This window comes from Pyrus communis, chromosome 3 (genome assembly GCF_963583255.1).
Source record: "Pyrus communis chromosome 3, drPyrComm1.1, whole genome shotgun sequence".
Classification (NCBI taxonomy): Eukaryota; Viridiplantae; Streptophyta; class Magnoliopsida; order Rosales; family Rosaceae; genus Pyrus; species Pyrus communis.
Genome location: NC_084805.1, coordinates 3,503,678 through 3,529,410, shown reverse-complemented (window position 1 = coordinate 3,529,410; position 25,733 = coordinate 3,503,678). Strand labels below are relative to the sequence as shown.

The window sequence follows — 25,733 nt, the reverse complement described above, 5'->3', positions numbered from 1 at the left end:
ACTTCGACGATGAAGCCTTAATCGATTACTTCAATGACGAAAAGGAGGATGAAAACAGCGTCGATTTTGGCATAATGATCATCAAGCTCGATCGAAACCAAACCACGAGGAGGTCGCGCGACTTCAAGCGGGCGTCATTCGACGATGATGGAGACGACAGTGGGTTCTCGACCTTTGTGGTGAGGTTGTCGAGTGAAAAAGAGTCGGCTAACAGGATCGTGGTAAGGAGGACGAGCAGTGGCGCTGGTACGAAAATAAGTAGGGCAGTGGCGAGTGTGCAAGTTAAACTGAACCTGTAAATCCAAGTTCGAATTCTCCACCGCCTCGCAATCCAGCTCGGCGATCAGCTCGTTGAATCGCTCTGGTGAAATCTTGTCAGGCGAAGGAGTCTTTGTCGCGATCGGCACCGGAACCGTTCCTTCTTCTGCTTCAATCTCAATATGCCTAAAACTGGAAAAAAAAAAAACGATTGGACACGTGGACCCACCCTGAACCGACCCATTTGAAACGGGTCAGGTTAGGTTTAGTTCCCAAACTCAAAATCCCTCTACTTGGCCCAGCCCACCCTGTTACATTTTAAAACGGGTAGGGTCAGGTTCCTTTAAATTTAGGCCCAGCCCGGCCCTTCCCCATCCCTATTTCAGACTACTCAACAAAATCATAACGAAAGTAGGATTCTAGATGAAATCAATGTTATGCTAATAATATAGGGTTTTTGATCGACTTAACGAAACCGAATCGGAAATGAGATACCGGACCAAATCTACATAATCTAGAAGAATATAGGGTTTCAAACCAACTCAACAAAACCATAAAAAAAATTAGGACTCCATGCTAACTCAATGGAATCCATACACAAAGTGGATACATGAGCACTTTAATAATAACTTTGGATAAAAACCGAACTAAACTGAACCGAATAGTAATTTCAATTTCGTTTTCGATTTTGAGAAAAAACCAAACTCACCCCTAGTTTGGTGCGACGTGAATATGATTCATAACGTTTATTTATTTTTCTTTTCTTCTCTCAAAAAATTAAAATTTAGTTCAATTTGTATTTTTTTTTTTCTGGATAAATATCCAAGCTTCTAAAGTTGCAACGTCAAAATTACTCTTATTGGAAATGGTAGAAGTTGCAGTTCCTACCGGCGTTCATATCAGACCCTTTCTTTCTGTAAGCCCACATCATCCAATTCGTCGCACAATAGTGGTAACAAAGACAAAACCATGGAAGATTCGTAAAGTTGCAGCTTCTTCTTCTTCTTCTTCTACTACTAGTGCTTGTGGGTATAAACAAACGGTTGATGATGGACAACAAGTAGTGTTGCCAAACAAGGCAAGCAAGAAAAGGGTCTTCTTTTTAGACGTCAATCCCCTCTGCTATGCAGGAAGCAGACCCAGCTTACACGCTTTTGCTCATTGGGTCTCCTTATTTTTCAATCAAGTTAGCCTATCTGACCCTGTTATTGCTGTAAGTCCTCTTTACCACTTGCGCACCATGTGTTCGATGAAATGCTTCGCGAGTTTTTTCGCCACTCTCTCTTTCATATTTAAACTAAAATCGTTTTCTTCGACGTTCACAACCTCCAAAATCTTACATTTCTGATGTTTGGAGCATATATTATGATAATGCACTTCATGTTCCTTACATCACTATAAAGTATATCAAAATTTGGTTAAGATAAATAGCTTGGCAAAATATATTTCACAGGAGGATACTATGTAGCTCCACTCCTGAATATTTTTGTTGATGCTTATACGGAATTTTGATTGCCCTATTAAAGGGTTATGATGCAGTTTATGATGTCACTATAAGCCATTATTTTTATTTATTTCTAGGCACCCAGGGGTTGGTTATAATTCGTCTCATTTTTAGAGAGTTGTATTAGCTTATTCGGGTTATAAACCACTTATGGAGAATAATACTTCCCTATTATTTCTAAGGTAGTTAGTGGCCGTGCCATTGTTTGACCCGGTAGAGGCTTAAAAATGATAAACCCAAGCAGAAACATATTCTCCGCGATGCACAAGTCACGTATTTTCATGAAGGGAACGGTGATAAATCATTGGTCCGAGTAGACTCCCTGGAAAGATAATCTTATTCTTTCATGATTTTCAGCTGTAGAGGGTAGAGGGTAGAGGGTTGAGATTCCCGAAACTTGAACTTGAACATTAAAATTACAATTAACTAATGCTGTATCATGATGGTTAATCTTGGTAATAGTAACTATATGTATTTTTTTTTCTAAATTCTGCACTTGCAGGTTGTTGATGGCGAAGGAGGAAGTGAGCACCGCAGACAGTTATTACCATCTTATAAAGCACACAGGTGGAAATTCACAAGACAGTTTTCAAAGGGGCATGTTGGAAGGTCACATGGAGTCATCACCAATGTTCTTAGAAAATGCAATGTGCCTGTGAGTGAACCTCTATTTTCGTATCATTACATTAGGTTGTAATATTATCTTTAGAGAAAATATGGATCTATTTATAGAGCTGGAAGCATTAATCAAAGTTAACTTTTTAATAAGTAAACACTGAGGGGCAACTACCAAGTACACAAACATTAACATGATGTTTATTATAAAGTGACAAAAAATTCTAACAGAGTAAAGAAAGAGATGGATCGTACGAGACTAATCAAAGAGCCATCTCAACAACTGGTCTGTTAATTGACCATAGAAGGCTCCACTTCGTTAAAGGCTACTAACAATTCTTCTATGCCAACAAAGGATGAATCGCAAACTCGACCTGGAATACCGAATAAGATTTATAACTTTTAAAGATTCACCAAACCTGCTGTGCTTCAATAATTTCTAAATTTAACAGGAAAAACAATGGCCTATAAAACTTGTATGCATATCTAGTGGTTGGTTCTGCAATTTAAAAAGGTTATGGAAATTCTGTGTACTTTGAAGTCCACCACATAGAGGATAAAAAATTCCATCGGAGGGTGGGATTACTGTATCTAGGATTACCACAGTTGAACTACATTATTACTAGCACTATCACTGCCAATGTGACCAACTGTTGTTATCGTCATTTTCATTGTCGACACACTACTTTATTCCACCTTTATTGCTACCACCAAGGCATTAAAACGACCAAGGAATTAACACCCCACCACCTACACTGAGGCTGTTTTCCCCACTATCACCACTGTGGTTATATGATCATAGTTGATTCAGTTGCCACTTGCCACCACTTACCACCACTACCAACTTTTTATATTCTTGCAACAAGCATTATCTCCCTTATAATATTTTTAATGAAGTCTCAGTAATGATTTTATCTTTTGTAGAACCCATTCCTATTTGGAGCTCATATCTGATACTACACGTAATACAAGATACAGGATCTAATGGATTCCAGTCTAATGTAATTCTTTCACATTTGTCAATTATATCCTGCGCACCAAACATAACGTATAACTATAAGTAAACTCTCTTTTTTTTTTTTTTGAGAAGAAACGATAGAATTTTATTGAATCAATAGAAGGAATTACAAGTGGATAAGAAATCCACCAACTAGCAAAACTAGCTAAGACCTCTCAAGTAGGACTACCTAACAAGTAACTAAAGCTGGACCAAATTCATTTTACTACTGCTAACACAACCATCACTTTATAAGAAAGAGAATAATCCTTGAACTCATTTGAATCAGTTTCAAATGAGTTCCTATATAAACATGATATACTTGTATCTATGAACGGGCAAGGAACTATATCGTCAGCATAGCGCACATACCTAATTCTCGCTTCTTTACTCATAAAGTCTTGCACCTTCACAACAAGTTGGTGAAGAATGTTGTTCATTAAGATGGGATACAACAGGCTGCCCTTTTATACAGGAGCCATAAGTCTTACCTTCTTTATTCTAGTTGTTTGAAATAAAAATTCAATAACCAGTTTGCTCTCTATTTTAAAGTTGTATCCTTTTAACTGTTGAGTCGTTTGATATATAATTTTTTATTGGTCTGGATACTTCATATCATATTGGATTCTTTAAGCCATGCCTGAAGCTAGTGGAATTGAAGCTTAAAACATGAAATCTCTCAAAAAGGCCTGTAGCTGATAAAATTCAAATATTTTGGTTTTCTGCTTTTCGTTATTTTAAACATAAAGTGGTGCAGGTCATAAAAGTAGAAGGTCATGAAGCTGATGATGTTATAGCTACACTTGTTGGGAAAGTTCTTCAAACAGGATATCGGGTGGTGATTGCCTCTCCTGATAAAGATTTTAAGCAATTGCTTTCGGAAGATGTCCAGCTTGTTGTGCCCCTGGATGAGTTAGAACGCTGGTCGTTTTACACTCTTAAGCACTACATTGCTCAGTATAACTGTGATCCATGCTGTGATTTGAGCCTTAGTAAGTATAATTATAATGTGGTGGTTTCATAAATGATAAATGTTTTCCAGTTTTGTTTCCAGAGCCAGTTATGATGTTGATGTATCTTATCCTGGACAGTTTTCTGCATAGATGCTCATGCTATATCTGTGAATGTTCACTTTTATATAAGACACATTGATTCATATAGTCTATGGTTTTTATGGCTTAATTAAAAATACTCATTAAATTCGCTAGGATGTTGTAGAGTGAACACTGACATATTCAGATAATTATTAACGGAAGTAAATTTGCACAGCAACTGTACTGCAATGTTTTGTAAAACATTTGATCACATGCAAACATACACATAAGGGGAGACAGTGATTATTTCTTCTTAATTTGTCAGTTCGTTTACTGTTGTCAGCTCCCAGAGTGGTTTTACTAGGCCGCATTCCTGTCTGATAAACCAAGCCCCTCTTAATGTAATATGTATTCACTTCCATAACATGTTTTGTAATTCTGTTAACTTAATGTCTAGGGTGCATTGTGGGTGATCACGCTGATGGTGTTCCTGGAATCCAACATCTAGCTCCTGGATTTGGTCAGAAGACTGCCCTAAAGCTCTTGAAAAAGCACGGTTCATTGGAAAACCTACTAAACACAGCTGCAGTCAGAACTGTGGGCAGACAGTATGCTCAAGATGCTCTAACAAAACATGCTGATTACCTAAGGAGGAACTACGAGATTCTTTCCCTTAGGAGGTAGTTGCTATGCTTGCTGTGTTAATTTTCTTTTATCATGAAATTCCAGGGATAATCCTGTTATTCAGAGTTATCTTATTACCTTGCTCTATAGTAATCCATAGTTCTTGATATTCCTGAGTCACACTTTTCTGCAGGGATGTCAATGTTCAGCTTAGAGAAGAGTGGTTGCTTACCAGAGATACAAGCAATGATTCTGCAACTCTGTCTAACTTCTATAAATTATTGGAAGAAACCAGGGATTTCCGTCATCAAAGAGCATCTGTTTCAAATGGCTAAGCTGATAGGTAATTTCTTTTAACTTTCCATATGACAGAAACAAGTTCATGATCTGTTCCTTGTTTCCCATTGGGGTTTTGGGGAGGTGGGGCGGTACTTTTTGAGGATGAGGTCTTTAATTTACTGATTTGTCTTGCCTGTACATTTCTCAAATTTTATAAATTTCATTCTACATGTCCGTTACATAACTATGACTTTTCTGAAATTTTGAAATACTATAAAGTGCATGAACAAAATATCATCTACAGAAAAAAATGAATTAATGTATGAGTAAGATAGATACACAATATAAAGGCAACACATTTACAGTGTCTTTGTCTAACACATGTCCTTATTCAATATAATTCATTTCTTTACATCAAGATATTGAATTTGTCATGTATATATATGCATTACCATGATGCAACCTTGTTCATTTTTATAATTCACCTGGCTCTCAGATTGTTTAATTCATTATTTGTCTACATAATCTATATACATAAGCTTATATTCGTCATGCGTCTTCTTGATAGAGCTCATGAATATTTTCTACTTACCACTAAACAAGGGATTCTCAAATGACTTCTTCCATGCAGTCATTTACAAACCCCGCGAAGTGCATTACATCTAGTCATTACAAATCCCTCTATCTAATGTTTAGAGTATGGGTCATTCCAGTTGTGTCAGATGTTAGGATTTGTGTAGGGAGAGATTTAGGAAATATAAGAGCTGATGTCTTTTTTTTTGGATCACCACTCGGAAAGGGTGGGAGGAGTGTGAAAACAACTTAATTTTGTATTTAGTTTTTGGTTTTAGGTTCCTGTTGTGTAACATTCCATATACATTTCTTCTACATCTCTCTCACCATCTGTCCACCTCATTTCATCTCTTCTCCTACTATATCTTACCAAAAATTAAACATAAAAGACTAAACGTGAAATGGTTATTAAATGGGCCTTAAAATTTTCATCTCCAAAGTATATCTTCTGAAATCTTAATCAATTGAGCTTAAGATTACTGATATCATTTGAAAGCTTTTATAAAGAATTAATTCACTTTTATAGGCCATTGTTCTAGGATTAGCACATAAACAATAATCATGTAAATAATTTTTTCCCCATGACCTATTTCCCATTAAAATTTGTACAGTGGGTGGTCCGAAGAACTACTATATCCTTTTAACCCGAGGGCTTAGCAAAATTTAATGTACAGGGATGTGCTATCATATAGAATTCCTGAAATCGAAGAACAACAATGTGCAGACTGATATACTTTTGTGCTTCTGATTGCGGAATGTACTGTAAGTTATCACTACCTGTATTCTCTCTCTTCTGCTCTCCCTCTCCCATTTTTGTTGCTTCTCATATGCCTTTCTCCTCCTGTTTCTGGGATCTCAGATTTTGTTGTACAGTGGCTATGAGAAACTTCGCAGCAGTAGACTGCAATGTGGTCAGATGGTTATAGTGCATGAGTGAGTGCTGAATGAGCTCTTGTGTTTATTTAACTCAAAGTTTTGGAACTGCAAATCTCAGCTACATATGCAAATGTACCAATGCCGCCCGGCGGGTGCATTTGAATGTTTTTTATGTCAAATTTATTCTTTCCTGTGTCTATATGGGTGTGTTATGTCAACTATTAGCATAAATCAATGAATGTGGTCCATGGTTTTTCCTTGTGAAACTTTCCTATTCCTTTGATACTTATTGTGAAAAAGTTATTTAGGTAACCGGACAATGCCTTTTGTGCGAAGATTAGGCCACAAGCTACTACTTTGCAGTTTGTAGGCTACGTTCACAAAAAATGCACTATAAATTATAGATATAAAGTCACTTATACTGCAGTAGTATTTCTTTTTATTTGTAAGCAAAAATATCAAGTTGAGAGGCATATAAATAACGATTTTGATGCCTAGTTATAACTGCCACAATGTGTCACTTAGTTTAAATCTCTCTTCTCCAATGTCGCAATATCAACAAAAATTAGATAAAGAGATTTGAGTCTGCTAGATGCAATGCATGAATTTGTGAGAATTTGTATATAACTACTGCAAATGAGTTATTTGAAAATAATATATTTAGTGACTCTGCACTACTCATGTAGTTACTTATTAACTAGATATACGTAAATATTCACTAGTGAGTACTCAGTTTCTAATTTAACCTGATAAAAATATATCATGCGTTCTTTGTTTTCTAAAACTCAAAAAAATAAAATAAATAAAAAAAACATATATATTACTCTTTAAAATAATAAAATATGTGTCAATACCACTCAATGTATTGTTGTTATCAACTTAGCCTAGATGCTTCGGCTGTAAGAGGAAAGAGATCTTCTCCGGATCTCTTCCATCAAGGTCACCGGATCGAGTAATTTGGATTTTTCAAATTTCATCCAACGGCAAAAAATTATTACAACTTTTAAGGAGTCAAAATAGGTGAGCTGTTGGATAAAATTTGAGAAGTCCGGATCACTTAATCCGGTAACTTTGGTATAAGAGATTCGGAGAGAATCTATTTCTGTTGTAAGAAATCTCTGATTAAAAACAAGACACAAATGAAGCAAGAAGACAAGGTAGTGTGGAGGAGGCATCTGGACAGGCAATACACGTCCTAGTCAACGAGTGTGGCATGATTCATGAATCCATGGCTCATGTCCCATGGGGATTGGAGGACCCTTCACTTCATTTTACATTTGTTGCCATTCTGATTGACATTTGTTCTTCCTTTCACTTCAACTTCATTTTGCATTTGTTGCCGTTCTAATTGACATTTGTTCTCCAAAACACAAATAAATAAAAAAACAGCAGCCATGGAAAATGTTATAATGCTGTACGGAGCTCCAGTGGAAATTTGAAACTTTACCAAAAAATCAAATAAGATGTAGTGAAGCTAAAAAAATGCAGAGAAAATTTTGAAAAACAAAGCTCTGTATCTAAATAGCTCAAGGTGGGAGGGGAGATGAAGGACTCAGATGATTTTTGACTTTCGAGTTTTTTTTGAGATTTTATTTTATAATGGGTGTAAAGATAAATATGCATTTTAATTGGGTATGGGAGGGTACTTTAGGTAATAAATTTAGGTTTAAAAAGATATTAGTTATTTAATTAAAAATAATATGGGTTTATAGAGTAAGTTGGGTATAGAAAGAGGTTAGATGAGTTCAAATAAAATTTTCCTTTTTATTTTTATCTTCTTGTAAAGATAAATAATTTACATTTTGTTACTGGAGAAATTTTCGGTCCCAATATAACCTTTCCATTTCAAAATATTTGCATCTCTCATTTTAGGTGCTCAATGCATCAAACACTAAATAAACCAACTCTCTCTTTTTAATAAAAAAGGGGTAACTAATTGTGAATCACATTTATTCATTCTTTCCGGCCTGAGAATATTACTTTATTTGTTATCACGATCAAGTAAATTCACAGTTTACAAATATCAAACCTTAAGACCTTTTTTTTTTCACTTTACCTGTGCAACTTGTCGTGCTTAACTAAACCATAACTTTTTACATTTGGGCAATTTCTCTTTGTCTTCCTTGTCTAACTTGAATAATTAATTTCCTGTCACTTAAAATTGCGATTTAGTTTTAAGGAAAACTAATGAAAAGAGTTTGAAAACTTTGAGTTTTAATAATAAGAACAAAATAAATGGTAAAGTGAATAATACAATGAGTGACTTTTTAGTGTAAAAATGTAATTTTTTGTTAAAATGAACAGTACCGTGAGTTTTTCATTAAAACTTGATTAGTTTTATTTATTGCGAAAGAGTCGTCCAGAGTTCTGGGCGGCCCCACATCTCCAATCAGACTTCGCCTCCTTCTGTGACAAATCTCAACCGTACAAAACTAAGCAAGATCTGATCACAGCCCTGAACGGTGAATAGTTAAATGTCTAACAAAATGATGAGCGGGTCCCACTACCGTAATCATTAATTAATTATGTTCCAGAAATGGACGGTCTGATTGATGGGGTTGACAAACAGATCCAGCCCCCACCGTGTAAGACTGTAAATTGTGAACTGTAGCAGAGATTGCTGATATACAGATGCAGGAGGAGGAGAGGAGACAAAAGAGCATATAAGCACATTCACTCTTCAATCTGGTGATTTTTCTTACCTCTCTTTTTTAGGGTTCTTACACACCCACACACACACACACACACACAAACATATATATAGATATTTTAATATATCCAAAGATTGAGTTTTATCTGTGTTTACCTCAATTTTCTCTCCAGTTTCTGGTAAATTTTTAATTTTTTTAATTTTACTTTTTGTATGTGGTTGAATCTTTTCTAATCTGCTTTGTTTAACTGAAATGGATTCAGCTGCTTTTGGGAATTATGAATAGTATTTGATTGGATTTTGGGTTTCTTAATTAGGTTTAGTGAAAATAATTCAGCTTAAGCTATCTTGAATGGAGATTTTGGGATCTTGAATTGGCCTTTAATTTTTAATGAGCAATAAGTGTGTCGTTAAAGTTGGGGTTGCATGTGCACATACAGCTCCTAAATCCTAATCAATCAATATAAATTGTTTTTGGCAAACTAAGTTGAATTCTGGATGGGAGGTGGGGATCAATGACCGTTAATGGTGAAAGTTATTTTATTTTTCAATTATTTCATGAATAAATCTGTTGAGGAAGATGATAGTTTTCTTAAAAATAGCATCAGAGGGAAAATGGGTATTGAATTTGTTCAGACTTTCGGCTGCGTGTCTGATGCAGCTATATCTTAATTGGATGATTCATTTCAGTTTGCGATTTCTTTGATTTACAATGACGATTCTCTTGTCTCGTATATTAAGCTGGATTGGTGTTGGATTTTGATACATCAGGTGAGGATATAAGTTGAGAAATGGATCCTAAAGAAAGGCAATGGGACACTTGGGAGAATCCTTCCACTGGGAATGATGTGACAAATACGATTTCCTCAGATCATCAACCTTTTACCAGTTTCAAATCACGGCAGCATCAACAGAAGTGGGAAAGTCCCTCTGTTTTAGATTATGAAATGGGGGTGGAACCGTCCTTCCAGAAATTCCACCAGCCTTCTGATTCGCAAGCGTCACATACTTGCAACTCCAATAACGATACAAAAATACCAGATCGAGAAGATGGTAGGATGCATGACGTGCAGCATCCTAATAAAATCCAAGGCTGGGATCCAAGATCGACGTTGAACAATCTATCTTTCCTGGAAGAAAAGATCCATCAGCTTCAGGATTTAGTGCATGTGATTGTTGGCCGGAGAGGTCAAGTTCTAGGACGACCAGATGAACTTGTGGCTCAGCAACAGCAGCTCATAACTGCCGATCTTACTTCAATAATTGCTCAGTTGATCTCTACAGCAGGTAGCCTTCTACCATCTGTGAAGCATACACTCTCCACCACGATACCTTCTACAGGACAGTTTGGGCAGCTTGGTGGGTCATTTATTCCTTCTGCAGCAGGGAATGATTTGGGTGGCAAGTTGCAAATTAATAGCGGAAGCAAATTAGCTGACCAGGCCAACCAGACTGATCTAATAAGTAATTTTGGGACTGAGCACATTGAAGAACATGAAACAAAAGATGAAGAGGATGCTGATGAAGGTGAGAACCTTCCGCCTGGTAGCTATGAAATTTTACAGTTAGAGAAAGAAGAAATCCTTGCACCTCACACTCACTTCTGTGCAATTTGCGGAAAGGGATTCAAGCGGGATGCAAATTTGAGGATGCACATGAGAGGTCATGGAGACGAGTACAAAACCCCAGCAGCACTTGCAAAGCCCAACAAGGAATCCAGCTCCGAACCAACACTTATCAAAAGGTATTCATGCCCTTATGCTGGTTGCAAGCGGAACAAGGATCACAAAAAGTTTCAGCCCTTGAAGACTATTTTATGTGTCAAGAATCACTACAAGAGAACCCACTGTGACAAAAGTTACACTTGCAGCAGATGCAACAGCAAGAAGTTCTCCGTTATTGCAGATCTGAAAACTCATGAGAAGCATTGTGGTAAGGACAAGTGGCTTTGTTCTTGTGGCACTACCTTCTCAAGGAAAGACAAGCTTTTTGGCCATATTGCCCTTTTCCAAGGTCACACTCCTGCCATACCCCCCGATGAACCAAAAGGAACCCTAGGGCCAACAGACCACGGGGAAGGCAGTGAAGTGTCAAACAGAGTTGGAAGCATTAACTTCAGTTTTGGCTCCACTGCTCCTGGCGGAGGTGGTGGATCTCAAAATCTCATGGATGTGAAAGAAAGTATCGATGATCCTACTAGTTACTTCTCTCCATTGAATTTTGAAACCTGTAACTTTGATGGGTTTAATGAGTTGCCTCGACCCCCGTTTGAGGATTCAGAGAGTCCATTCTCTTTTCTAATGTCAGTGTCTTGTAATTACACTGACAAAACTGGAGGGGAGTCGAATTTCAACAATCTTCAACGACACTAATGATTGCTCGCCGCGAGCATATGATTTTCTTTGACATTTGTAAGTTTTAGGTGATCCCATATATTATGTGATTTCTTAAGCTTGAATAATTGATGGTGTTTACTAGTTTGTAGCTTAATAGAAGTTGTAGCAGGCTCTAGCGATCCTTAAACTTTAGTCTACCAATTCCGCATCATTTATATTCTGTTAGCTCTCGTTGTCATCGGTTTTATTCTGCATTTCATATTTGGAATTCTTTCAGAGATGGTGTTTTTGTTTCTTTCTATTTACCACTTTCCTGTACAGTTCTTGTAACTCCCATAGTAGTTTTACTAGGCTGCATTTTGTTATCCATCTTCAATCGATATTCGACATGAATTCACTGCCATAACATATTTTGCATTTAATTATTTGCTTCTGTAGATTCTTACCATAGTTAAACCTTCAAACACATGTCCCGATTCTAATAGGGTAGTAAATCTACACCGTGGTTAGGGTGTCAGCAAAAACGGACTCTTATAAAAGTTGGCGAGCAAGAACGGAACCAAAATAAGCAAGCCCTCGAAAAGGGTCTTCAACTTCGCACACCTGCAAACAACCACTTTATCAAATAACTTGCATCTTTGTAAACAAATGATCAAAGCTTTACCCTTAATTTCTGATGTGGGACAACACTCCGCATCCTCACATTGCAGAGTAATTTGGCATCTCTGTCGCTGTCCAAGAGAGAGTAAAAACAGTTTCACCAACTTTTCCTAAGTCGCAAAAGATGTCATACCTAACCCTAATCTTCAGACACCCACCCTACCCCTACACAGATTGAGTACTCTAAGGAACTTTGTTAGTGCACCCATAGGATCGGTTCGCCAAATATGTTAGGCATGTATTTCCTCCAGTTATTGATCAAATCAGTTGAAATAAAGAAGTTTGAAGTGCTTGATAAAGCACAAACAGGTCAACAACTCGATCATCATTTTGCTCAACGTAACAACGCCATTACAATTTGAGACCGTAAATGAAAATTGTTTTTGGTTCATCTAACGGATCTGCCCGTAATGAGCATTGTGGTGTAGAATGAGCTTCAAACCCTTTGCACCTTCTCCTTTTGACGACTTCTTCAGAGGGCCGCAGCTATTGTACTTTTCTCTCAAAGCTCCGTTTCCTAGGTAAGACCATGTACGCCCACAGGGAGAACTGTCAGGCCACAAAAACCTCTCAGAAAGAGGGTTCACCAGACCCTCGCGAAATTCTTCAGCTGTCTCACAGAGCAAACCCTGAAACACAACCATAATCATTCTTAAAATGCCTGCATTATGCGTCAAGGGTGCGTCGAGTGTGGAAGGAGAAAATGGTTGGAGTGCTAGTTGTAGTATCATTACCTCTTCCATGGCCTTGATCTTCAGGGTAACATCGTTACTGAGAAGGACAAGTTGTCCATCGTTCCTTTTCATCCTTCTATATAAAAGAGCACAATCTAGGATATGGTCTTCTGGGGACGGTGATTCAAGGTCCATCATGCTCCCACACCTCGAAAAAGTCAATGAGCCCGTTGCCCTAGAAGGAAAGCCCCAGCTCTTCTCGCTAAATAGAGACTGCGGCGAAGCAGGAGGGGTTGGAGCAATCAGTCTTCCGTCTTCCATTGAGCTCTGGACATGGATCCACCAATTTGTTTTAACCATGCACTCTTTGATCCATTCCAGCACCAATTCAGCCTCTGTTTTCTTTCTGAAAAGGCTGCCACGTTGCTTCAAGCAATCCAGTTCCCGTATGACTGTTTACAATAAGCGAGTTCATTCACAATCATCAGGAACAACTTTACCTAGCAAATAATATGCACGTAATTCAAATTTCATTACCCATTCTTGGAATGATTAACTGAGTCCCCTTGAGACCTTGTAGAAACTGCAATGACTTCCTTGATTCCTTGTCGAGAAGAGTAGTAGCGTCTGCAACCATAGTCCAGCTCCTCTTTCCTTCTCCAACAGATTTATTCTGAAAATTAACTTTGAGTTACATGTCTTATGTCTATGCTCGATAAAGCTAGTTAGAGCCATGGAAATAAATTAATGAAAGAAAGTTAGAGCTGTGGGAATAAGAAAAATTTAACCAAGCGTTGACCAACTTACAGAGCCTGCATTGGTGACCTCCTTATTTTGAGTGTAAGAGAAAGATGTACTGCTTCTTTTCACTGTGTTAGGGACTGAGTCTTCTGATAAGCTCTTGCCCTCAGAACTTTTTATTGATTGAAAAGGAATCCTTTCTGTTCTTACTTTTGTTACCGTCAACTTTTTCTCCGCCCTAGCTTGATTTCCAGAAGTATTTCCTGCTAATTTTATTTCTTGGAGTTCCTTCATTACCTGGTTCTCTTTTCCTGGGGATTCAATCAGCTCTTGTTGACTGATATTGGTGACTGGAGTTAATTTCAACGAGGATGATGTGCTTGATTTCGAATGCTTAAATTCTATCTTACCCTTCTTTTTCAAAGACTTTAGTCGAAGAGTATTTGGGGTTAAATTTTCCTTGTCTGGAGTAAAGATCTCCCCCTCCTGTTCAATACCATCATCACACGCAGCTTCTGCAGGTTTTCCTCTGCTCTTATCTGTTTGAAGCTTTACAGCACTAGCAGGTTTACCTCTTCTTTCCCAAATGCTTCCCATCATCGTACTTGATTTATTCTCAGATCTCAGTGGAGGGCTTTCGCATAGTTCTGATTCAGGCTGTCCTGCTGCAGTAAAGAGAGGTTGTGGGGTCTGCCCCTCTTTGTTATTTATTAACTCCGACATAGATGAGGTTCCAGATTCTGTCACAAGAGATGCAGAAGAAATGCTTGAATCCCTTTTGTCATAATCTTCTGATGCCATGCTTTTGTTTTCCAATTCTCCATAACTCACATCCAATAGACATTCTTTTTCATCAGAATGCTCAAAGTTCAGGTTAAGAGGCAAGTTGGATTTTGGTTCTAGGGTCAGGCTTTCTTCTACAACTTTCTGATCTTTGATCTCCCCTAGGACTTCCCCGATTGGCAACGACAAGTTCTCCATCACAAGGGGTCCAGAAAAAGGACATGAAATATCAGTCTGTCCATTATCTTTTCTCGATGGGCGTTGGTTCTCAATTTTCTCTGGTACAGAAGCAGCAGCATAAGCTTCCTTTTCCTTTTCATCAAAATGTTCAAACTTTTGGCTAATCAGCAAGCTTGATTTTGGTTCTGGGGTCAGGCTTTGTTCTGGAACTTGCTCATCTTTGTCCTCCCCAAGTACTTCTACAGTCGGCAAGGTTGAGTTCTCCATCACCCGAGGTCCAGAACAAAGACATAAAATGTCAAAGTGTCCCTGATCTTTTCTCAAAGAGCTTTGGTACTTCTCAGGTACTTGCGCAGCATGATCAACCTCTTCCTTTTCACCAGAAGAACTTTCAGCATTCAGGTTGGCAGGCAAGTTTGGTTTTGATTCCGGGGTCAGGTTTTCTTTCTCATCTAGCTGAGTTTTGGTCTCCTCAAGGATTTCCCCAGTCAGAAGAGGTGAACTCAAAAAAGTAGTCCTTCCATAGTCTTTTCCCAATTGGCTTTGCTTCTCACTTTCCTCTGACACTTGCACAGCAGGACAAGCTTCCCCTTCCTCTGCAGTAAAAAAGGAACTCTCTGGGTTCTCTCTTTCAGAAACCTCTTCTATGACACAGTGAAGTAGGCGCTGGTTTTCCATTCCAAATGCCCAGAAACTTGAGACTTCATTCTCTTCACCACTACCTTTTGATAAGTTCTCGCTCCCTTCTTCGCCTGGATCAAAAATTGAGTAAACGGCATTTTCCGGCAGTGGAGGTGCTGATGGGACCTCCATTTTCCCAATGACTCCTAAAATTTCATCGGAGAACAACGATTCTACACCCACGGAATTTGAATCTGGAGATTCAGTTTCTTCGTTCTCAACTGGCAAAGAATTCTCACTCTGCACAAACCCAAATAGAAAACGCAAACGAAAATTTGTACAAAGTTCATTGGCAACTTTTGGACCCTATTCATTTCAATTCAATTCGAATAAAGAAATACGAAACATATTGAACGAACAACAGAATAAAAAACAATTCAAAAAACAATCTTGGTTTCCTGGAACAATCCAACAAGCAATCTTTTGGACATTCTTCAAATTCATGTCTAAAGTAAACAAACCACGTATATACTTACCTGATCCAATACTTGTTCTGCATTTTCATAATCGTTGTGCGCTATGAATGGCACAAAAGGTGTTTCGAAAGCATAGGCCTGCCTCATAGGAATCCAATGCAAGCTGTAGACCCTGCTGGAACCACCAAGCCTGAGCGTGTCCCCTTCGCTCAGCTCCACTCGAACTCCCGGCTCGATCTTCTTGTCTGAAACCCAAGTCCCATGTACTGCAACAAAAAACCCAATTAACCAAACAAGTCCTATAAATTTCTGGGGTTTTCTTATTTTATGCAAAGAAAACTTAATTGAAATGCCAAATAAAAACCCCAATTTCTTACCTGATGACAAATCGGTGAGAAAGAGCTTTTGAGAAAAAGGGTCGGAGAGGATTTGGAGGTGGAATCTGCTGATGCTGGGGTGAGTCAAGACGATGTTGCAATCCGGGTGTCGGCCGACGACCAAGATTTCTTCATAGGTTTTCCGGTGGACGGTGGAGATGGGTTTGGAGTGCAGCAGCGGCGGGGATTTGTTGACGATGAAGATGTTCTTGAGAATGGCTCCGTTCTTGAGGACTGTGAAGACTGGGATTTTCGGCTCCTCTTCTTCTTCTTCCTTTCCTTCTCCGTTCAGCTTCCTATTCACTTTCTCGTTCGCCATGACCGTGTTCTTTGTTGAAGAATTTGGATTCTGCGTAGGGCAACTGGGTTTAGAGAGAGAGAGAGAGAGAGAGAGAGAGAGAGAGGGGGATGTGGTGGGGTTTTATTTCAAAAAGGCGACCGTTGTGATTTTTTTTCAATTATATAACGGCTATTGCACTAATAATTTTTGGATTTTGAAACTTGATTCAAAATTGTAAAGATTTTTAAGAAAAGAAATGTTCAATAAATAAATAAATAAGTTTGTTTTATTAAAAGCTTAAAAAATATACAAAGGGATACACAGTAATTCAATAAATAAAAGTTTGTTTTATTAAAAACTTAATTTAAAATTGATGTCACCTTACGCGAAAACAGTAGGCCGAGTTTGAGAAAACTGGGCATTTGGGCTGGAAGTTGTTGACCCACCACTTACCTTTGGCGACCGTTGTGATTTTTTTCAATTATATAACGGCTATTGCACTAATAATTTTTGGATTTTGAAACTTGATTCAAAATTGTAAAGATTTTTAAGAAAAGAAATGTTCAATAAATAAATAAATAAGTTTGTTTTATTAAAAGCTTAAAAAATATACAAAGGGATACATAGTAATTCAATAAATAAAAGTTTGTTTTATTAAAAACTTAATTTAAAATTGATGTCACCTTGCGCGAAAACAGTAGGCCGAGCTTGAGAAGGCTGGGCATTTGGGCTGGAAGTTGTCGGCCCACCACTTACCTTTGGTTTATTGGACTGTTGGAGATGATTTTTTGGGTTAGAGCCCAAGGCAACATTGTTGTCTTTGCCCTTGCCTTTTACCAACTGGTGCAGATGCTCTAAGGAGAAGGGTAAGCACGGTTTGGTTTAATACACTTCACCCTTAAAATCGAAAATTGAACCTAATAAAGTTACTAGTTTGGTTGCGTTTTGGCTGTGTCTTGTTGGTTCTATTCTGTTTGAGCTTGTATCTTCATTTGGGATTGTTTCAGTAAACCCCAAAGATAATCACAAAAAGAGAGTGGAGGACGGCGATATAAGTAATCTGCTTTGGATTTTGATGTTGGAGTATGTTGTTACAAGTGCAAGAGGCGCAAGTTCAGCAAACGAGAGCGAGCTCGTTGTCTAGTGGATGACAATGTTGCTTCCGTTGTTGCCACAACACATAAAAACTTCTCACAAAATTTGAAATAGATGGGGCATGAGTACTTTATACAAGCGAATATTGAGAGGGGAAAATTCGAACTCGGGACTTCGAGTGCACAGAGTGAATGCCCTTAACAAGAAGGTACTAATTCGCAGTTTCAAATTTAGCCTCTTCACCAGAAAACTTTCTTTCCAGTTATAATCCTGAAGCTTTTCACTGTTCGCAGACTTCCGACAGAAAGCCAATAGTTTCTTTATTACTTAAAACTGACAAAAATAAATAGGGAAGTGCTATTGGCACTTCAAAAATCTCATTTTACACTCCTCACAAGTGTATTTTTCTTTTTAAATATAGAAAGTTTGGAGTGTAGAATGAGAATTTTGGAGTGCCAATAACAATTCCCAATAAATATTTCACTCGGAAAATGTCGAAGACGGGACTCAAGCCGAGCTGGAATTAAACAGCTGTGGTCATTTCTGCCACCGGATACAACAAAAGAAATTGCTGTTATCCTAGTATCCCATCCACAAGAAATTAACAGCCAAAACTTATCATACACGGATTGAGATCAGTTATCGTACAAAAAGATAGGTCAAAATTTGATGTTACAGAAAAAAAGATTATGATATGGGAATCTAAAGCACATTGCTTAGTTGGTCCTCAAAATAATTCATGACTCGCACGGTGAAAATTTATCCCAACTCCCATCTAACTTGTAACTACAGCATCATCTAGACACAAGGAGCTCTGAAATAAAAAGCCATGAAAGGCAAACCCCATATTGATTTGGCCAGCAATCCAGCACGAGAGGAGCTCAATCCTGCTTACTTTGAGAAAGCCTTGCACGATGTCTTAGCTCAGCTCTTTTCCACTTAACAATCAGGCGACACAAGGAAAAGAGTGTGTTTACCTGCGAAAGAAATTAGATTCAAGTTAACACAAAGAATTGAAAATACGGAATCAGACAAGATAGAATAATAAATGAACATCAATCGCACATACTAACCAAAATTATGATTGCAATGACGAGAAGAGGCCCAGACCAAAGCGTTGAGAGAAAAACTCCACCCTCATCAAAATAATCCTGACTGGCAAAGCTCTTCCAGTTCGCACGCAGGAAACCATTGAGCCTCTCTGCAAGATATACTCCTGCCACTGCAAAACAATTTCCACATATAAGTATCTAGATAGGCAACAGAAACATATTACATATGTTAGTTGACATGCTGAGGAACATATATAAGTATCTAAAATCCCAAAAGACATGAAAATTATTTCTTCGTCGCCTTCATACTCACAGCAGCACAAAAGAACATCAGTACTTAACACTGATGTCATAATTCTATGCACGTAATATTAAAAAATTTATAACCCCTTGTGATAAGTACTGGTTGGTGACTGAATTGGCAAAGTTTCCAACCAATCTCGAAAACTGGAAATTACTACAATTCTCCATTGACAAGCTTCTACAAAAGGTATGAGGAACATGAAATCTTAGTCGTAAGATTCATGCATAATTTTACTAAAACATCAATCTTCTGATAAAGAATAAAATAATGCTTCCAAAGCCCTAAAGAGAAACAAGGCTAGCAAAATGCTATTGTTTGCAGTGCCAGTTCCAAGAATTAAATCAGATGTTTCAATGGATTTCCTAAATAACCAGAACTCGTAATGGAAGAGATTCATACATATTCTGGAGAAATCCCACAGCACATGCAATACAAACAATCTATTTAAATTGGAAGCTTCAATTAAAAGAGCACACAAGTGATTAAATAATTGCCAGAAATATTTTTGCTGTAACCTCCTTCTGAGAAAAGTTGTGTCCAGTCGAGGCCAAGGAATTCGTGAACAAACCCTTGGCACTCCTTCCCCAGTTTGATATAAAGCTTGGTCAAGGCTCCTACGGAATCTTGCCTAACAACTAGAAAAAAAATTAAAGATTGATCGCGTTTATTCATCAATTTTATGGTTCCCTCATCAAACAAGATCCTGAAACCATATGCTAAATTTGAAAGTCTCACATCAAACTATCGAAGCACAAGTTCACTAATAGATAGTGAAAACTTGTGTCAGTGGAGTCAATCATAATCATTTGATTTTATCCAATGTTATGGGCTACATCTAGCAGGACATAAATCGAAAATTATTTCGCTGAAAATGCAATCAAATAAAAGAAGAGTTCTGCTACCATATCACAAGTTTCATTAAAACCATACAAAACCGACTAATTTATGTGCTGAAAATGCAATGAGTTATGGACTTGTGTAACCGTATAAACCACCCAAATTACTTGTTCAGTAGAACAGCAGGTTTCTTTATAGGCAAATTTTCCACCTTTTGAACCAAGACCATAAAATGATGGTTTCTCTACCACCACCATCAATTATTTCTAGAAAAGCAGCCTGAACCAAGACGAGCTGCTTAGATCTTGCAGAGGTCATCTCCAATTACCTTTCTCAATCATGATTTTTTGCTTTTGGAATCAACTTATTATGATCCTAAAAAGTATGCGCACTGAACTAAGGACAAGCCGTGAATCTAACCAAATGAAAGTATTTTAGCACCACCCATTATATGTTTCATCAATTATCTATTCTAGTCACAAGTGTAAAAATGCGGCTTCACTCACAAGAGGACTAAAGACATGCTCTGAATCTAACCCAAATGAAAGCATTTTAGCCATAACCCATTATCTGTTTCATAAAAAAACTACCATATATATTTCTATTGCTGTAAGGGAAGAACAATCCTCCACGGATTGACTGAAGGCGCAATCACACATTACACCATCTCGCAAACAACACATAAACCTACATATTATACCAAAATTAACACATTATATACAAACTCAAAATTAATACCACACCAGAAGCTACAAACATAATCAATCTAATCGAAACATAAAATCATATGTACGAAATAATAATAATAAAACCAACTTACATGCCAAAAGGAACAGAAACATTTGGAAGTTGGGATTCCTCCTGGAGGTGATGGCTACTATCAGAAGCACAAGATGCATGCCCATTAAACCCATCAACCAAGGTTCCTGCCAATAACCCATTAAATCAAATTAGATTTTCTTTTCAAATTTGTTTACTTACTGGGAAACCAAACACAGAGAGAGAGAGAGAGATAAAATAGAGGTACCGTCCAGTCGATAGCGTGGAAAAAACCCAAGAAATTGTTTACAGCAGGCGCAAGACCCGAACGTAACTCTGCGGATAACTTCTGGACGAGATCTGCCATTTGATCCATGTGCTCCTCCATTGCCGACCAAACCTGCTCCATTTCTCACTTTCTCACAGTGCTTCTTTCTTCTTGTACCTTCTACCTTCTTCTTTCCTTTCTCGTTTAATTTACAAAAGAGTCTCAGATCCAAAGCTGAGAGTGTCGCCCTTATTAGTCTTACGAGTCCAACGTTGCAGAGAAAACAGACGAGAGAGATGAAATAAACTTGACCCGTTCAAATCGACCCAAAAAGTTTAAATGGGCCGGGTAATTTCCCACTTTCCTATTTGCCAGCAGTAGTGCCTTTGCGTTGCTGCGACGTTGTTTCTTGCTGTTTCAGAATGTTAAATTAGATTTTTTTTTTTTTTTAAATGATAAAAAAATGTAGAATAGAGCATATATTCGAATATTTGAAGAACCAAGAAGTTAGAATCAAAGAGGTAAAATGATTTTCAGATTGTAAATAAAGTGGAATATGTTGAAATAAAAGTAATTGCAAAAGAAGTTAATAAATTGCATCACTGAATCAAATTCGAAACATATTAATGTCATTAGACATTTGGTTTCAAAATTTGAGATCATTGTTTACATATTTTGGTGTAAAGGATATAATTCAATTAAATAGGTTGAATGTAATGGTGTAAAAAGATGGATCATATATAGTTAGTTTGGTGTCTCTGTGTAGTACAGAGATATAGTTTGCTGAGTTATTTTAGCCTCCATTATTTGGAGAAATAATCATCATTTTCATCTTTTCTCTTCAGAGGAATCGGTTGCTACCAATTTATATATAGAGGCTTTCTTATTTTGATATGTTGTAGACACATGGCTAATTGGCTGGTTGTTCAATGAGGGGTTTGAGTTGGACATGCAAAAGTATAAATCTAGATGTTCCCATCGAAGATATTCTTACACATGCCCAACTTAACTCATCAGTGGGCAAGTAAGGAATTAGGCATATATTCAGAACAGGTAAAAAGAAGATAATTTGTACATATATTGGTAGCAGCCAATTCCCCTGAAGAGAAGGGTAGTTAACATTGAATTTAAACGCAAGACACCAAGAAAAGAGAGTTAAGAAAACATAACATTAAATCGTTCCATTGTGGTTGAGGATTTAGATATCATTAGGGGAAGATGTTAACACCTCATTGCATATCTAAAAAGCAATTATAAAAACTTTGTTTATTAGAACATGTTTAATCTCTTTAAAAATTCCTTAATTTTAATTTTTTTTGACAGAAAATTTGAAATGGATAAATGTCAAATGTTTTTTGCAAAATATTAAAAAACAGGATAGATAGAGGAAGGAAGACATTGTTGAAAAAAGGTACCTGATTTTGAAGATTAATATGATGAAGCAATTTTATAATTGGAATATGTAACGAAAATAGACCACAACAAGAATCGTCGTTGAAGAGTATATCACAGTGAAAGACAGAAAACACTCATAATCTTGCCTCCTTGTTTTGACATTGTGTCTTTTTAATCAAAGCAAACTCAAAAAGAAAGAGAGATGATTATTTTTATTTACGAAAGTATCCAGAGCGGTGCTAATAAGTTTAGTGTAAGTTGAACATGTGCAGGACAATTTAAATCAATGTTGCTGTAAAAATGAGGACATAGAGTGTTGAAAGATGGACCAGACAAAACTTATTCGATGTAGATAAACAATCATCATTTCCATTTTTCCTCTTCAGAGGAATGGACTATAACCAACTTATACACAAACATTTTCTTCGTTTTACCTATTTTGGATACATCTCAAATTACATGGCTAATTAGTGATGGGTTTAAGATGAACATCCAAAACCATGAATGCAGTTGTTGAAACTAAATATATACTGTTTTCACATGATTCAATTGAATTGAAGAACATGATAAGAATAGTGGAATTGTGAAATTTATCTAACTGAAAATGAGATGTTTCAATAAAATGCAACAATTGCTCTATTACTAAAGTGTTCTGTGGTTTTATTAAGCTATGTGGAATGGGTGTATTTGTTGTGATAGTGTGTTCACCAATGCTCTTGAATGTCCAGGTTAACTAATTGGTAGGGTGATAGGTAATTGGACATGCATTTTGACCATATAAAACGAAGATAGTGTGCACATACATTCGCAATAGCCAATTCCCCTGAAGAGAAACATTAATGCAGATAAGCATAAAACAGTCATAAAAAAAAGGGCAGAAATTTTTGAGTATTTTGATATACAGTTTGAACGGAACAAGTGATGAGCATGACAAATAACCTGGCAAGATGATTTTTAATTCAATATTTCACATGTTTGATCTCAACCTCAATTGTTTTGGAAAGTGTGAAGGTGATATGTCTTCTTAAGTGTCCATACGACATCTGCAAAAGAAAGAAAGCAATGGAAGATTTCAATGATAAGTGAAAAATCTTCAGTATAGTTGCAAGAAATAAATAGTTTACTCATAAATTTTGCAATACATCTTTAAGCACTTTGCTTGCAGTATAGTTGTTTACATTATTGTCTCCATCTAGAATCAAAATCTTCAGACATTCTTTTGATGTAACTCTATGCTACATATAATTGACGATGGGTGAAAACAGGTTCAAGAAGATATAAACCAACTTGTTTCAAAGATTGTCATTGACTTTTGTTGATGGTCATTGTATAACATGGTCTAACAGGGAATTGACGTCTTTTAAAAATAAAAGGCCACTTATTTTCTATTGCTGTTAGATTGATTCTTGGAATGAATACTTTGTAACCAATATTATTTCTAGCAAGTATTTTAGCTTCAATAATTGAGTAACCGCTAATCTAGTTCCATGCACAAACCCAAAGATTGATTTAAATTTCGTAACATCATAATTGACTTTCCTATTTTCAAAATTAGGTTATGTGTAGGTAAACCATTGAAATCGAGCTTATTAAAAAATTCAATAGGATACAATGTTTCTAAATTTTCATTATTTTCATTTGAAGAACACAAAGAATCATAGCTTAGAAACACATGTTCTTTTCCAGGTAAAAAATCGGTTATATAATTGTTTATATCTATAACAATTGTGTTTCGAGGTGTTATAATAGTACATTCTCTCAAGTAGGCAAAATCTTGATAAGAATGTTTAAAATTGGGATAAGTTGCAAGAAAATTTGATAAAATTGGGTTGCCAGAAGAATCAACTATCAAATCTTTAGGTATTTCAATTACAGATGTATCTTTATAATTTGAATTATTTTCACCAATTTTTCCATCACTTATTTGTAAAATCCAATTTGAAAAATCATTGATTCTTCTCTTTTCATCAATGCTTAACCCATTTTTTGATAATCTCATGTTTTATTTTATATAAAATATTTTAAAATGTGACCACAAATAAGAACTATTTAAAGAAGCATTTATTATGTCCTATCTGCTTCCTCCAAGTATAACATATAATATTTGTTGAAAATCACCACCTGATAAAGGAGGTTTATCACCAAATGGAGTATTACCTTGTGAATCATTTAAATGGGACATAATATCAGAAAGTGATTTATCCAATGCTTCAAAACAATGTTTGTGATTCATAGGTGCTTAATCCCATATAATCAAATCTGTTTTTTTTTTTTTTTTTTCAATTAATGTAACAGGATGAGTTTTATTTTTTATTGCACAAATTGAAGAATCAGTAACAACCAAGGGAATTTTAAATCTGGAATGTGTTGTTCTACCAGCTGGTAATAACAACGAAGAAATTCCTGATGATGCCACAGGTAAAGCAAATTTTCTTTCAGATCTAAGCTTACTTATGATAACATCTCAAAAGAAAGTTTTTCCAGTGTCTCCATAACCATAAACAAAAAACAAACCACCCTTTTTTTTTTTTTTTTTTTTTTTTTCCACAGCATCTATAACACAATCGTAGATAAGTTTTTGACTTTGATTAAGTTGCAATTTTAAATTTGTGTGTTTTTTTTTACAATTCTTCAGAATCATAGTTTAATTCTTCTTTTAGAAGCTTATTGTTAATTTCTAATATTTTCCTTGCATCAGGCATTGGTAAATGATAATTGGCTAAAGAACTTGATGCATTGTTAAAAAGCGATTCTAATTCAAACAAAACATAATTTTTTTAAATTCATTTTACGGTATGATCATATTAGGAATTGCAAAAGTTTTTCGCAAGCTGTACAAAATGTCATATATGTTTTGCCAATGAGCATAAAAAAGAATTTCAAGATTTACCACATCATAATATAAAATTAAATTAACATATAATTGCCTCAAATGAAGAGATGACGCTACATTTACAGCACTTGACAAAGCCTTAATCCATTCTTTATCATCTCCTAACAATCCTAATGATTGACATGCAACATGATATGAAGGATGTAAAATACCATTAACTATTTTGAGATCATCAAGGTTTAATGCATATTTTTTCAAGTTTCAAAAGCATTTGTAAATAATACAATTCACTAGATGCATGATGCATATACGTTATTCTACCTATTGAACCTTTTTGTTTTCTAGGTTTCCACATTTCTTTACGTATGTCATATAAGAATTTTGAAGGAATTTATGCATAAGTGAGTGAGCACGCTTCGTTATAAATTTTGTTGGTTTCAAACCAACTTGTTAACATTGTATATCAGAAGAGTTTTGTTTGAAAATTGATTGGAGTGATTGATTACCACTGAAGACAATGTTCTGTTCTAACGGTAAATGCACTGGTAATTGCTCTATATAAGGTTCCCTATAGTGTATAGAATATTGAAACAATCTCCAAGCAGCTTCGTGAGGATGTATCTATAGTTTAGATATGTTAATATTTCATCAT

At 36.4% G+C, this 25,733-nt stretch overlaps 4 protein-coding genes across 7 annotated transcripts; 2 read left to right on the top strand and 2 right to left on the bottom strand.

The window, feature by feature from the left end:
• The first annotated feature begins 1,046 nt into the window (after positions 1-1,046).
• LOC137729832 (uncharacterized) lies at positions 1,047-7,293 on the top strand. 3 transcript variants are annotated; one of them, XM_068468877.1, is made up of 7 exons: positions 1,047-1,471; positions 2,265-2,417; positions 4,132-4,366; positions 4,866-5,088; positions 5,226-5,375; positions 6,496-6,646; positions 6,744-7,293. In XM_068468877.1, exons 1-5 carry the CDS (start codon positions 1,124-1,126, stop codon positions 5,365-5,367), a joined length of 1,101 nt encoding a protein of 366 aa, XP_068324978.1. In that variant the 5' UTR covers positions 1,047-1,123; the 3' UTR covers positions 5,368-5,375; positions 6,496-6,646; positions 6,744-7,293. The 3 variants fall into 3 exon arrangements, with proteins under 3 accessions (XP_068324978.1, XP_068324979.1, XP_068324977.1); XM_068468878.1 differs by having other exon boundaries at positions 6,577-6,646; positions 6,744-7,292; XM_068468876.1 differs by having other exon boundaries at positions 6,559-6,646; positions 6,744-7,291.
• Positions 7,294-9,322: 2,029 nt separating this feature from the next.
• On the top strand, positions 9,323-11,887 carry LOC137728762 (protein SENSITIVE TO PROTON RHIZOTOXICITY 1-like). 2 transcript variants are annotated; one of them, XM_068467519.1, is made up of 2 exons: positions 9,323-9,448; positions 10,182-11,887. In XM_068467519.1, the coding sequence occupies exon 2, from the start codon at positions 10,202-10,204 to the stop codon at positions 11,780-11,782; it is 1,581 nt and encodes a 526-aa protein (XP_068323620.1). In that variant the 5' UTR covers positions 9,323-9,448; positions 10,182-10,201; the 3' UTR covers positions 11,783-11,887. The 2 variants fall into 2 exon arrangements, with proteins under 2 accessions (XP_068323620.1, XP_068323621.1); XM_068467520.1 differs by lacking the exon at positions 9,323-9,448 and adding an exon at positions 9,477-9,589.
• Positions 11,888-12,687: 800 nt separating this feature from the next.
• Positions 12,688-16,577, bottom strand: LOC137730058 (FHA domain-containing protein PS1). Its single transcript, XM_068469124.1, has 6 exons — positions 16,259-16,577; positions 15,942-16,147; positions 13,888-15,705; positions 13,618-13,753; positions 13,141-13,532; positions 12,688-13,035 (listed from the first exon to the last, which is right to left on the bottom strand). Exons 1-6 carry the CDS (start codon positions 16,575-16,577, stop codon positions 12,799-12,801), a joined length of 3,108 nt encoding a protein of 1,035 aa, XP_068325225.1. The 3' UTR covers positions 12,688-12,798.
• Positions 16,578-18,229: 1,652 nt separating this feature from the next.
• On the bottom strand, positions 18,230-21,138 carry LOC137729974 (uncharacterized). The gene is made up of 4 exons (XM_068469027.1): positions 20,854-21,138; positions 20,647-20,752; positions 18,707-18,855; positions 18,230-18,610 (listed from the first exon to the last, which is right to left on the bottom strand). Exons 1-4 carry the CDS (start codon positions 20,992-20,994, stop codon positions 18,515-18,517), a joined length of 492 nt encoding a protein of 163 aa, XP_068325128.1. The 5' UTR covers positions 20,995-21,138; the 3' UTR covers positions 18,230-18,514.
• Positions 21,139-25,733: the final 4,595 nt, after the last annotated feature.